General features: G+C 38.5%; 1 protein-coding gene and 1 pseudogene across 1 annotated transcript; both read left to right on the top strand.

The window, feature by feature from the left end:
- LOC120179510 lies at positions 1-2,554 on the top strand (annotated as a pseudogene).
- An 11,384-nt stretch (positions 2,555-13,938) lies between these two features.
- Positions 13,939-15,174, top strand: LOC120179488 (protein SLOW GREEN 1, chloroplastic-like). The gene has a single exon (XM_039185069.1). The coding sequence runs from the start codon at positions 14,017-14,019 to the stop codon at positions 15,019-15,021; it is 1,005 nt and encodes a 334-aa protein (XP_039041000.1). The 5' UTR covers positions 13,939-14,016; the 3' UTR covers positions 15,022-15,174.

The following is a 15,174-nucleotide window of genomic DNA, read 5'->3' as shown; positions in this document are numbered from 1 at the left end:
TCTTACACTGCTGTTTCTTTGCTTTTTTCTTTGGCAGCCTAAAGCGACGAAGAGAAAGCAGAAAGTGTGGAGTTAGAAGAGTTATGGGGAGTAGGCTTCCAGTCCAACACTACAGTAATTCCTTCATCGCCACTTCTCTTCACGATCTCAACACTGTTGAATCTCGCCCTTCTGAAATCGACGCCGTCGATGCTGCTGATGCTTTGGATCACCACGATCACGACCATCCCGGTTCCGCTACTGTTGTATGAATACACTATCATTTCTTTTTTTATTTTTTCAATGAGAAATCTTGATTTTGATTTTTTTTGGGCACTAGGAGTGTTTGCATGAATCTTATAGAAATTCTTTGACAATTCATGGCGTTGGAGCGGAGGAAGAGGATCGCTCTAGCATAGACAATAGCGACTCTTCCAGTGGAGCTTTCAGTATTTTGACAATTGAAGGTATAGAAAAAATTCGATTTAATTCTTTAGGATTCGTTTGATGATTTGATCTATTTAGCACTGATTTTAACATGGTTGTTCTGTTATTTGATTTCCCCCCCTTGGAATTAACGTTTAGAATTTTAATTTCTAGAAGTATTATTATTGTTTTTTTTTTCCAACCATATGCCATTTTTGCTCTCTTTTTTACATTTGAAATTGATTGTAAGATTCTGTGAACGGGAATTGATGTTTTTTTTTAAAACCACAGATGTTTCGCCTATTGAATCAGCTAGGGGCAGATTTTTGCAAATCATAGTGGATAACTCCCCGACTATAATGCTCAGTCAGGACAAGACAAACTGAATAAGAGAAAGACAAGAGATGTGCAATATGAAGGTGATCCCAGGTTTGCTTTGCCCTTAATGTATGTTGCCAATTTGTATGAAACCTTGGTTAATGACGTAAACTTGAGGATTGCTTCCTTGAATGGCATTCGCGATAAGACCATCGGGGTAGCCCTTGAAGCTGCTGGTGGGATTGTACAGAAGGTTGGCTAAAAAATTTCCTAAAAAAGGTAGTATATTGGTTTCCTCAACATTATGAGGACAATGTCCCCTTAAATTTCTTTAAAAGTTAACATGACCCTTTAATTGATTATAGGTTCTTATATGTATAAAAGAAGAGAACTTGCAACTTCTATTGAAACAAGGACAAGATTTCCAGAATTAGTTATACAGGAAGAAAAGAGGGTTCGTTTTGTGGTTGTTAATGGTTTGGATATCATTGAGAGACCAAATAATGTGCCTGTTGAGGACGCCGAGTGGTAAGTTATTCACATGGATTTATTTTCTTTAAGTACGATTGATTATTTGTCCTGATCTTTATGGGCATGGCTCCTTTTTTACTACTTTATCTGTGCCATGTGTGTACTATTTCTTGTTTTGTTGCTTTTCGTGTAATCAAAATACAGAAGTTAGCCCACTTGGTTGTATCGATGTTTCCATTTATTAGCTTGATTCTCATGATATGAGTTAGTGCAGAAATATTTTTTTTCCATGCATTATAGTTTGTTTTAAACACTTAACTGCTGACAAGTCACAGCATTTGGACTTTGTGGATTTTGAGAGAGATTTTTTTCAATAAGCATCCCACCTTCTGATTATGTTTCTATTTGTTAAAGGTTTAAACGACTAACTGGTCGGAATGAGGTTGCTATCTCTGCTCAAGACTATAAGTTTTATTCTCCAAGGCATAAGTATAGGCGTGTTACATCAAATACAATGTCCAACATCTCTTCCTTGCCTGTAAGATCTATACCCTCTTTTCCGACTTGATTCTTAAACTTTGAACAACAAGTATACTTGGGGATTACATGAAATTTAGACCCCCCCCCCCCACATCTCTCACTGTAACGAGATATGACGTTGTAACCATTTTAAAATTTTGCAGGCATACTCCGACTCAGATGGTTCTACGTTGTCTAATGCTCAAGGGTGTCACCCTGTCAATGAAGTAAGAGGTCTCCTGCAAATAAGTAGTATATGCTCGTTTCTGATAGAGTTGTTTTGGCTTGAGTTTCCATACAACTACATTTAATTTAGCATGAAAAAAATGTCTCTTACATATTCTAGATGTTTTAAAGGGCAAAACACCGAGGATAAGAAGAATTTTCTATTTAGGGTTTCTGTTCTTGGACCTTTATCTTTTTTGAATTTGGACGTTCAGTTTGTTGAAGAATTTTAGTAATTAAATATGAAAATCAATTTATGGGCTCTTGCATCTGAAAAGAAGTTTGTCTACGTTTAAATTGAGCATCTCATGTTCTATGGTATTCAAGGATCAAAATGACTTGGAGATAACACTGTTTCGAAAAACTGTTTCAATTATTGCAGAATCAGCAGCAGACTCCTCCGAAGCATCATATACCAACAATGGCACATCAGCCCCATTATCATCCTATTCACCAGAACCATCATCAACCAGTTCACCAAAACCATCACGCTGCTCATTTTCCCCAGAGTCATCAATGTGGGACACCGTCACATTTACCCGAAATTGATCATGCTCACCAGTCTAAAATAGTTTGCTTAGAACCCTTAGCAGGAGGAGATCATGTTTGTAACAACCCGAATATTTACAAAAAAAAAGTATTAATTGAAATTGGAGGTAAATTGTGAAAATAGGTGAAATTAAGTAACTAAATTAAAATTTATGAAAATTTATATGTCATTTTCGAAGTAAAGGAAATTCAGGGACCAAATCCTGAATTTCTCCTAAAACTGTCGGCAGAATTGGTGTTATAAAACACATGATAATTTCTTAAGTTTTCCTCCTCCCGTACCCTTACTTCCAAGCCCGATTCCGACGCCGTTCGACCTTCAATCAAAAAATTGAAACCACCGTCGTGTTCATCTTCGACCCGTGAACAAAACCCAGTAAATCAATTATAGTGAAACGCTGTCAAACGACGTGAATTTCGAGTCAAAGTCTCGACGTTTATTTAGCTCTATCGTCAGGAAAATCTTAAATTCACCGCCGATCGTTGCTCCGTTTACGACACCTCCTGCACCATCGTGTTCCTTGTGTCGTTGCGAGTCCGCCGGTGTCAACCTTGTTCGCCGTCGACGGTGACGCGTGAGAAGGTGGAGCAGTTAAAGATTCGACCGAGTTGAAATTCGAGCTCTCCTCCGTTCAAAAATTTGAACCGATCGTTGTAAGTATCTCGAAATTGCTCAAAATAATTTTTAGAAATTTTTCCGGAATTTTTAGGCCCCCGGAGGGGGCCTCACGCGCCTCACGCGCCGCCGCAAAGAGAGTGAGCTGCTGGAAAATCGGTTTGACCGGTTTTCAATCGGTTTTGACCGGTTCGAACCGGTTTGACTGGTCTGAACCAGTTTAACCAGTCAGACCCGACCCGACTGACCCGACCCAACCGTTGACCGTTGACCGTGACCGTTGACTTTCTTTGACCAAAACTTAAAATGGCTTTGACCGACCCTTAAACGACCGTAAATCTTTTCCGAGTATACATATTCTGATAGTTTTCGACGTCCCGAATCCGTTTCCGAAGTCCGTTTCTTCAAATTCAAACCCGAAGGCCTCCAAATCGATGGTCCAAGTGATTGACTTTGACTTTGACCAAGAATTTGAATTTTCGAAAAGTCATACTTTATATTTTTCGACTTCCTGATTCCGATTCCGCAATCCGTTTGGCCAAATTCAGACTCGAAATACCCCAAATTGATAGTCAAACTCAAAAAATGTTTATATACTTAAGAAGTCTAGCTTTGAACAATTAAATAGGATTTGAGACTGATAGATTATTATTGTTTGAAGGTACAAGAGACTCTCCGGATCGTTCGACAGCTCGACCCAGCTCTTCTAGATCAGTTAAACCACGTGTGCTAGTATTCACCCGTTCGAAAATTGTAGCAGAGCGTGGTGAAACCAACAATCAGTAGATCTACTATTGAACCTATTATCGAGGTGTGTTCCTGTTTACTACATAATGGTTTTATATGTTTTGAAATATGGTACATTGAAATCTATGGATTATTATTGTTGGTACACCGATTTATTGTTGATGATTTATGGACTTTGATGACTGGTATATGGATATTGATTTTGGGATGGATTGAACTACAATTGTATAGCTCTGATCAAGCTAATAAACGGGCCTAATGTGACTCTTGAGGGCCCCAAGATGTTTCATTAGGTCGGCTTTCCTTTGCTGTGTGCTTAGGGTAAGCTATATGGACTTATTGACTTGGGCTTAAGGATACAAGCATCATAGCCTATCCTTAAGTCGGCTTTCTTTTTGCTATGTGCATAAAGTAAGATATATGGAAAATAATTTTGGGAACTACTGATGGTGTACCAGAAAAGGGTTTAAACTATGATTTTCAAAAGTTAAACTCTTTTACGAATTTGTGAGATTTACTGGACTATGATTTGTTTAATGTACCTATTGTGATTTTATGGTAGTGTTGGGACACACTGAGCCTAGCTCACCTTTCGAAAATGTTTTCCCCCTTTCAGATACTGTTGGTTAGATACCTCGGTTCGAGCACTTGGAGGATCAACATATCTCTTGAAGTATATCTGATTGTAATATTTTAAACTTGCAAGTTGACTTTATTCTGGTGACATGTATCTATTTTAAAGTATTGAATTTTATAATGATGATACTTTTGCTATTACTATTCAGTTTATCGTGGTTTTTGATTTTTAAGATATGTTTTAAATTAATTTATTACTGATTGGTTTTATATTTAAGAGTTGAGTTTTAATAGTATAATTTATTATAATTTCATGTCATGAATAATGTGGTTTTACATTAATTGGATAACGGTTTCAGAAAATGTCTTTAAGAATCATGTATGTGATCCACTAGACTTAGTCGAAACGCATAGGCCGGGTCTAGGGGGTTACATTTATTGGTATCAGAGCTTTTGGTTTTTAACCCTCGGACCGTGTATGAGTCTATATTGAAAATATGGTTTTGAAATATTTTACAAAACAAGTTGCAAAGGCCATGTCACAAAATTATTAAGATTTTTAAATTGTGTTCGAGACTCCAAGTGCTTATCTAACCCTAAGTTTTATCTTCTGTAGTAAACTTGAGATCCATCAAAATGAGTGCTAGACGTGGTTGTCGAACTAGCCGTGGACAAGGTCGAGTGGCTAGATTTTCAGATCCGATTGATGAGATACAGGTAGATCCCCCACCTCCGATAGGTGATCCTGCTCCTATGACCCTAACGAATCTGCTTCCTGCCGCTGGTATTGGCATGACTACACCGATCATAGGAGCGATCGATATTGAGTCAGAGTCTACCGGAGTTGCTTTGGATGAGAATTTTGGTAGACAATTTCTGCAGTTGATACAGGGAGCAGTCAGAGCTACTGGTGTTGTATCAGAGGTTCCTATTTCGCAGACTTTGATTGCCAATGGAGTTAGAACTTTTGGGGGACAGATTGGTGGAGCTCCTACTGAAGCTGAGGATTGGCTCCAGGATACAGAGAGACGTATGAATCAGTTGGGTTTAGACTCAACTAAGAGATATCAGGGTGCTGTGGCGATGTTAGATGGCAATGCCTACACTTGGTGGGAGTCAGTGACCAGTAGTGTTCCTACCGATCGTTTGACCTGGAATTTCTTTAAGGATCGCTTTTGGAGTCGTTTTCTGGGAGAACGCTACTTAGCTCAGAGACGTCAGCAGTTTCAAGACCTGGTTCAGGGAGACATGACTGTTTCTGAGTATGAGATCGAGTTCTTGAAGTTGCTGAAGTATGGATTCAGTATGGTACCTACTGAGAGAGATCGATGCCGTAAATTTGCCCTTGGACTCAGATACGAGCTACGTAGACAAGTTGTAACCCATCAGGATGAGATATTTGATGTGCTGGTGGGCAGAGCCAAAGATGCTGAAGAGGTGGAGGTTTTAGCTTCTGGTAGAGAGCGTGTTGAACAGGAACGATCTAAGAAATTTTCAGGCCCGATGGAGTCATCAGCACAGTCCGGGAAAAGGACTCGTACTGTAGTCCCTCAGAGAAGCAATACACGTTTCAGGCCTGCAGCATCTTCACCGTTAATTGGCAGTCGAGGCGGTTCCTCGTCGTATTATCATGGGTTCCTCTGTGAGTTTTATGGTAAACAACGCATAGGAGAGTGTCGTAAGAATATGGGTCTTTGCTATCAGTGTGGATCTAGTGGTCATTTTTGGAAGGATTGTCCTCAGCTAGCTTCGTTTGAGCAGACCGCTACTCAGACTCCTGTGCGTTCTTAGACTACAGTAGAGACTCCAATTAGAGTTCGTAGCCAAGTAAAGGCTCGTGGTTCAGCGTCCAGGACTGACAGTAGAGCCCGACCTCAGCAAAATAGAGGGCCAACAGTTTCTGAGGCTAGACAGCCAGCTTTGGTTTATGCCACTAGACGTCGGGATGACAGAGATGAGCCTGAAGTTATTGCAGGTACATTTACTATTTATTCTATCCCATACTTTGCATTACTGGACAATAGCTCCAGTCACTCCTATGTATCGAGCTCAGTATCTCGAAACCTTCAGATTCTGATCGAGAACACTGAAAATACTGTTACAGTTACGAGTCCAGTAGGACAAGCGGTATTAGTGAATAAAGTATTTCGGCGTTGTCCTCTCGAGGTTCAGGGAGAAATTTTTCTCGCTGATCTTATGGAACTTCCTTTAGAGGAGTTCGATCTAATTCTTGGGATGGATTGGTTGAATAAACACAAGGTAAATCTGGATTGCGAATACAAGCGGGCTACTCTAAAGACTTCAGATGGTCGGACCGTTGTGTTAATTGGTGAACGGCGTGACTATCTCTCCAATATAGTTTCAGCGATGGAAATTGATCGTATGATCCGGAAGGGGTATGAGACTTTCATTGCTTGTATTTTGAACACTAAAGGTTTATTGTCCACGATCGAAGAGATCCGTACAGTTAGCGAGTTTCTTAATGTCTTTCCAGAGGAGTTGCCTGGTTTACCTCCTGATAGAGAGGTAGAGTTCGAGATAGAGACTTATCCGGGATCTGCACCTATTTCTATGACACCTTATCGCATGGCTCCAAAAGAACTTAAGGAGTTGAAGGTCCAATTGCAAGAATTATTCGATCGAGGATTTATTCGGTATAGTACTTCGCCATGGGGAGCTTCAGTTCTGTTCGTGAAAAAGAAGGATGGGTCGCTAAGATTATGTATTGACTATCGGAAGTTGAATCAGATGACGGTCAAGAATAAATATCCACTACCCAGGATTGATGACTTATTTGATCAGTTGCGATGAGCTACTGTATTCTCTAAGATTGATCTTCGTTCGGGTTATTATCAATTGAAAGTTAAAGGATCTGATGTTGCAAAGACGGCCATTCGTACTAGATATGGTCATTATGAATTCTTAGTGATGCCTTTTGGTTTGATGAATGCTCCTGCAGCTTTCATTGATTTGATGAATCAGGTGTTCCGACCATATTTGGATCAATTTGTGGTGGTCTTTATTGATGATATTCTGATCTATTCTCGTACTGAGGCAGAGCATGACGAGCATTTGAAAATCGTTCTGCGGACTTTGAGAGAGCATCGTCTATATGCCAAACTAAGCAAGTGTGAATTTTGGCTTCAAGAAGTGTCGTTTCTGGGGCATATTATTTCTGCGCGAGGTATTCAGGTCGATCCAAGCAAGATCGAGGCTATTGTGAATTGGAAACGACCCAAGAATATCTTTGAGATTCGCAGTTTCTTGGGCTTGGCTGGTTATTATCGACGTTTTGTTGAGGGCTTCTCGATCATTGCTTCTCCTTTAACAAAGTTGTTAAGGAAGAATGTGCCGTTTGACTGGGGAGAGGCACAACTGGAAAGATTTGAGAAATTAAAGGCGGTGTTGACTCAAGCACCAGTGTTGATTCAACCAGAGTCCGGGAAGGAGTTTACAGTGTATAGTGATGCTTCACATTCAGGACTCGGCTGTATTCTAATGCAAGAAGGTAAGGTGGTGGCTTATGCATCCCGTCAGCTGCGACTGCATGAATATAATTATCCTACTCATGATTTGGAGTTAGCAGTAGTGATTTTTGCCTTGAAGATTTGGAGACACTATCTTTATGGAGAGAAGTGTTACATTTTCACGGATCATAAGAGCTTAAAGTATATTCTGACCCAGAAGGAGCTTAATTTGAGATAGCGACGCAGGCTAGAGCTTCTAAAGGATTATGATTGCGTGATTGATTATCACCCTGGTAAAGCTAACATTGTAGCGGATGCTTTGAGTCGAAAGGCGGTAACAGAGTTGAGATCTTTAATGGCCAGGATGAATTTATATGACGATGGCACTCTGTTAGCAGAATTACAAGTTAAGCCGACCTTGGTTGATGAGATCAAAGCTAAGCAGCCCCTTGATAGCTCCTTGCTTTCCATCTTTGAGCAAGTAGAGCAGGGGACAAACTCAGATTACGCAATTGATCAGGATGAAGTTTTATGCTTTAAAGGTAGATATTGTGTGCCTGATGATGCTGAGTTGAGGCAGACTATCCTTACTGAGGCTTATAGTAGTCTATATGCTATGCACCCCGGAGGAGATAAGATGTACCGGAATTTGAGAGAGAGGTATCATTGGATTGGGATGAAGAAAGACATATATGACTTTGTGGCTAGGTGTTTGACTTGTCAGCAAGTTAAGGCTGAACATCAACATCCATCAGGTTTGTTACAGCCTATCAAGATTCCTGAATGGAAATGGGAGCGTATTACTATGGATTTTGTTACTGGCTTGCCTAGGACTCCTTTGAAAAAAGATTCAGTTTGGGTGATTATTGACAGACTTACAAAGTCAGCTCACTTCATTCATATGCGAGTAAATTATACTTTGGATAAGCTGGCAAGATTGTATATTTCAGAGATTATCAGATTGCATGGTGTTCCATTGTCTATTATTTCTTATCAAGATCCGAGATTTACTTCGAGATTTTGGAAGGCGTTACATACGGCTTTGGGAACAAGATTGGATTATAGTACATCCTTTCATCCACAAACTGATGGTCAATCTGAAAGAGTAATTCAGATTATGGAGGATATGTTGCGGGGTTGCGTAATCGATTTTCATGGTAGTTGGGAAAACTTTTTGCCGTTGGCTGAATTTGCTTATAATAACAGTTATCAGACCAGCATTCGTATGGCACCCTATGAAGCACTCTATGGGCGTAAATATCGCACTCCGATCTGTTGGACTGAGTTGCGTGATAGGAAAACGTTGGGACCTAAATTAGTGCGAGAGACGGAGGACACAGTTAGATTAATCCGTGACCGTCTGAAAGAGGCATTTGATAGGCAGAAATCTTATGCAGATCAAAGGAGGAAGGATATACAGTTTGAGGTTGGAGATCAGGTCTTTTTAAAAGTTTCACCCTGGAAGAAAGTATTGAGATTCGGGCGTAAGGATAAATTGAGTCCAAGATTTATTGGACCATATCATATCTTGAAGAGGGTAGGACATGTTGCATATCAGCTTGAGTTGCCTTCTGAGCTAAGTCGTATTCATGATGTCTTTCATGTATCAATGTTGAGGAGATACCGTTTAGATCCAGGTCACATTATTCAGGTTGAAGAAGTAGAGCTGAGACCTGATTTGTCATATGAAGGGGAGCCCATTCAGATCTTAGAGAGAGATGAACGAGTTCTTCGGAATAGGCGAATTCCAATGGTCAAAGTTCAATGGAGTAATCGAGGCCCCTCAGAAGCTACTTGGGAGACATTGGAGTCAATGGAGGCTCAATTTCCTCAACTATTCTCATAAGGTAAATTTCGAGGACGAAATTTCTTGTAGAGGGGGAGAATTGTAACAACCCGAAAATTTACAAAAAAAAAATATTAATTGAAATTGGAGGTAAATTGTGAAAATGGGTGAAATTAAGTGACTAAATTAAAATTTATGAAAACTTATATACTATTTTTGAAGTAAAGGAAATTCAGGGACCAAGCCCTGAATTTCCCCTAAAACTGTCGGCAGAATTGGTGTTATAAGCATGTTTTCTGGTTTTAAACCAGAAAACACATATGATAATTTCTTAAGTTTTCCTCCTCCCGTACCCTTACTTCCAAGCCCGATTCCGACGCCGTTCGACCTCCAATCGAAAAATTGAAACCACCGTCGTGTTCATCTTCGACCCATGAACAAAACCCAGTAAATCAATTATAGCAAAACGTTGCCAAACGACGTGAATTTTGAGTCAAAGTCTCTACGTTTATTTAGCTCTATCACCGGGAAAATCTTAAATTCACCGCCGATCGTTACTCCGTTTACGACACCTCCTGCACCATCGTGTTCATTGTGTCATTGCGAGTCTGCCGGTGTCAATCTTGTTCGCCGTCGACGGCGGCGCGTGAGGAGGTGGAGCAGTCAAAGATTCGGCCGAGTTGAAATTCGAGCTCTCCTTCGTTCAAAAATTTGAACCGATCGTTGTAAGTATCTCGAAATCGCTCAAAATAATTTTTAGAAATTTTTCCGGAATTTTTAGGCCCCCGGAGGCGGTCTCACGCGCCACACGCGCCGCCGCAAGGAGAGTGAGCTGCTGGAAAATCAGTTTGACCGGTTCCGACCGGTTCGAACCAGTTTGACCGGTCAGACCCGACCCGACTGGCCCGATCCGACCCGACTGACCCGACCGTTGACCCGACCGTTGACCGTTGACTTTCTTTGACCAAAACTTAAAATGGCTTTGACCGACCCTTAAAAGACCGTAAATATTTTCCGAGTATACCTATTATGATAGTTTTCGACGTCTCGAATCCTTTTCCGAAGTCCGTTTCGTCAAATTCAAACCCGAAGGCCTCGAAATCGACGGTTAAAGTGGTTGACTTTGACTTTGACCAAGAATTTGAATTTTCGAAAAGTCATACTTTATATTTTTTGACTTCCTGATTCCGATTCCGCAATCCGTTTGGCCAAATTCAGACTCGAAATACCCCAAATTGATAGTCAAACTCGAAAATGCTTATATACTTAAGAAGTCTAGCTTTGAACAATTAAATAGGATTTGGGACTGATAGATTATTATTGTTTGAAGGTACAAGAGACTCTCCGGATCGTTCGACAGCTCGACCCATCTCTTCTAGATCAGTTAAACCACGTGTGCTAGTATTCACCCGTTCGAAAACTGTAGCAGAGCGTGGTGAAACCAGCAATCAGTAGATCTACTATTGAACCTATTATCGAGGTGTGTTCCTGTTTACTACATAATGGTTTTATATGTTTTGAAATATGGTACATTGAAATCTATGGATTATTATTGTTGGTACACCGATTTATTGTTGATGATTTATGGACTTTGATGACTGGTATATGGATATTAATTTTGGGATGGATTGAACTACAATTGTATAGCTCTGATCAAGCTAATAAACGGGCCTAATGTGACTCTTGAGGGCCCCAAGATGTTTCATTAGGTCGGCTTTCCTTTGCTATGTGCTTAGGGTAAGCTATATGGACTTATTGACTTGGGCTTAAGGATACAAGCATCATAGCCTATCCTTAAGTCGGCTTTCTTTTTGCTATGTTCATAAAGTAAGCTATATGGAAAATAATTTTGGGAACTACTGATGGTGTACCAGAAAAGGGTTTAAACTATGATTTTCAAAAGTTAAACTCTTTTACGAATTTGTGAGATTTACTGGACTATGATTTGTTTAATGTACCTATTGTGATTTTATGGTAGTGTTGGGACACACTGAGCCTTGCTCACTTTTTGAAAATATTTTTCCCCTTTCAGATACTATTGGTTAGATACATCGGTTCGAGCACTTGGAGGATCAACATATCTCTTGAAGTATATCTGATTGTAATATTTTAAACTTGCAAGTTGACTTTATTCCGGTGACATGGATCTATTTTAAAGTATTGGATTTTATAATGATGATACTTTTGCTATTACTATTCAGTTTATCGTGGTTTTGATTTTTAAGATATGTTTTAAATTAATTTATTACTGATTGGTTTTATATTTAAGAGTTGAGTTTTAATAGTATAATTTATTATAATTTCATGTCATGAATAATGTGGTTTTACATTGATTGGATAACGGTTTCAGAAAATGTCTTTAAGAATCATGTATGTGATCCACTAGACTTAGTCGAAACGCATAGGCCGGGTCTAAGGGGTTACATCTTTCAGTTATGGTGATGGACTCCATTTTGCCTTTTCCAATCTTTCAGTTGCATGCTTGCATCTTTTGGATTCTGTGTTAATGAATGTTTGTGTGTCTGTCGATATAAAAAATCGAAGTATACTCTGAACTCCCTTGAAATGCTTACATTTCAGCCTACAAATCCACCGAAATACTGCGACGAATGTGGGGCGCTTTACCTGAGGGAAACATCCAAGTTCTGCTCGGAGTGTGGCATAAAGAGGTTAGGGATATAATGCAGTTCAATGTGCTTTTATTTGAATGCCCAAAGTCAATAGGGATGTTATATACATTGCCTGATGTTGGTTTTTGGTTGTTTCCAAATAATCACCATCAGGTCATGAAGTTTGAATAGTTTGTTCCTGAAAAGATACCCTCATATAGCTCGAACTCGAAACTTGGAAAAGACATTTTTACACCTCCATTGTATGAAAAAGGATGCATTAAGCAGTTTATTTTGGAAAAGGAAGCCCAAGACATGTATATAGAAACATACTTTTTTAGGGTTAATTCTTACTTTGATCTAAAATTTTGTTTGATGATCTTTTGGGGAAATATATGTTGTTTTGTGGGAAATTTTGTGTAACGAGTTGCCTAAAAAAACCCAGAAAAATAAAAGAAATTTACTTATTTTGAATAGTCTAAGATGATTATAATGTAATATCTGTTCATAATTTTTCTTAATCGTTGTTATAAGGATCTTTTGACTTTGCGGGTTCGATTTATAACTATAATCTTTATTCTCTATTTATAATGTTAATTATTAATAAGAAAAACAAATCTTAAATTACATAGAATCTTCTTTTATTTACAAAACCAACAGAATTTAATCGGTATTATACGCAATTTATGTAATTAATTTTTATACTTTAATTTATATTCTAATTTAAATTATTGTTGTTAAATTTATTAAGTATAATTTTACTTATTAAATGTAAGTTGTAAAATCAATTTTTACTAATCAATTTGAGTCTTTATATTCTAATCGTATTACTTTTATATTATTTAAATCAATTTTTTTTTATCAGAATAGATATCAAATTAAAATTAATTAAATTAAAAGGCAAATTATGCGTTTAGTACCTAAACTATAAGTTTTAATCAATTTTAATACCTAAACTTTTTATTTTTTTTAAAACAATACATAACGTCTAGTTTTTGTTTCTTCTTAATACCTTATCGTTAACTTAACGAGTGATTTGCACGTTGCACATTTTATGGGTAAATTGCATCATTCATTACTAGACTATTTTTTTAATCCTATTTTGGATTTTAAAGTTTATTTTTTAATTTAATTACTTGACTTTCAAATTACTCCTGATTTAATCACTATAACTTTCAAATTTATTTTTTTCTATTTTTAATTATATATTAATAAAATAGTAATAAAAATTTCATCTCACAAAAAATATTAATAAAATAATAGAGTGATTAAAATACGAGTAATTTGAAAGTTAAATAGTTAAATTGAAAATTTTAAAATTTAGTATCAAAATAGGAGTAATAAGATAGTTGAGCAATGAATGATGTAATTTAATTATAAAAATGGAGTTAAACTTTTAACGGTAAGGTACTGAAATGAAACGAAAATTAAATTTTAAATATAATTTTAAAAAAATTAAAAATTTAAATATAAAAACAGACTAAAAATGATAATTTAAATACTAAATAAGTAATTTATCTTAAATTAAAATACATGGACTAAATCCAACTCATGAATGTTCAACAGATTCTTCAACCTCCCGAACGACTCTTCACTAAATACATACCTAATTTTTAAGTAATTAGAAAGCTTTCGAATTCCCAGAAGGAATACATTGGATCTTCATTTGTTTTTTGCCTCGGTTTTCAATTTATCTCCTACTTCGTCTCTTTCAATCTTGAGGAAACCATGTATCCCGCACTAGCAACGTCGTCATCACCGTTCCTCGCTTTCCTCCCTCTGAAATCACTTTCTTCGTCGGCTTCATTTCTCGCTTTTCCTTCACCCAAGCCCCTCAGGCTCAGGGCTTGTTCTGCAAAGCCTGATTCTGTTCCTGTGTCTGAGACGAACAGCTGGAACCGACCCCTCGCTCAGAAGCTTCAATCCTTTGCCAAGACGGCTGTTTTGGTAGGTGCCACCGCTTTGATGGTTGAGAAATTCTCCAACTTTCCTGCCAAGGCTGAGCCTGCACCAGCAATGGTTGAACAAGAGCCTGCTTTTCGGGAAGAAAAAGAAGGGGCGGAGAAAACCCATGACGCAGAACAGAAGCAAACTTCGCCGCTTTCTGAGTTTCTGGAATCTAATGAGGAAGCCATCGAGGCATTGCGGTCACTCTTATACCAGAAGCTCGAAAACCACGAAGACGAAGAAGCGCTTAGTATCTTGAACCGTTTGGTTTCTGCTCAACCTGAGGTTACGGATTGGAAATTCTTGTTGGCAAGGTTGTTGGGCGACATGGGTCAAAAGGAGAATGCACGCAAAGTGTTTGAGGAAATTCTTCAGTCGAATCCCTTCTCTTTCGAGCCTTTTTTCGAGAATGCTTTGTTGATGGACCGTTTTGGGGAAGGAGAAGCCGTGCTCAAGAGGTTGGAAGAGGCTTTAGCCCTTGCCCAAGAAGAGAAGAAAGCTAAAGAAGCCAGGGATGTTCGGTTCATAATTGCCCAGATGCAATTCTTGCAAAACAACGTGGACGGAGCTTTTATGACTTACCAAGAATTGGCCAAAGAAGATCCGAGTGATTATAGGCCGTATTTTTGTCAAGGGATGATATATACCTTGCTTGATAGGAATGATGAAGCCAAAGAACAGTTCGCAAAGTACAAGAAGCTTTCACCAAGGAAGCACCAGGTGGAAGGATACTTGAGGACACCTTTATCAAAAATGAAGTTGTTTGACACCAATGAGGAGAATTGAGTTTTGGGGGTTTCGGTAAATTTTCTGGCATCCTGGTGGTATACAGTTCTTGAGTAGTGTGTGCTTCATTAGGCCTTTAAACCTTGTCGGAAACGGTACAAGCGATATCGGAACTTCTATGTAAGTTTCAGATGATCACTAGAAATAAAGTGA

The sequence above is a fragment of the Hibiscus syriacus genome, unplaced genomic scaffold (assembly GCF_006381635.1).
Source record: "Hibiscus syriacus cultivar Baekdansim isolate YM2019G1 unplaced genomic scaffold, ASM638163v2 tig00112428_pilon, whole genome shotgun sequence".
Classification (NCBI taxonomy): Eukaryota; Viridiplantae; Streptophyta; class Magnoliopsida; order Malvales; family Malvaceae; genus Hibiscus; species Hibiscus syriacus.
Note: the sequence above shows the minus strand (reverse complement) of the source record. Positions and strands in the feature narration are given on the sequence as shown.

What these genes read in the sequence shown, in the direction of transcription:
- LOC120179488 (XM_039185069.1), top strand. Translation starts at nt 14,017, where the DNA reads ATGTATCCCGCACTAGCAACGTCGTCATCACCGTTCCTCGCTTTCCTC.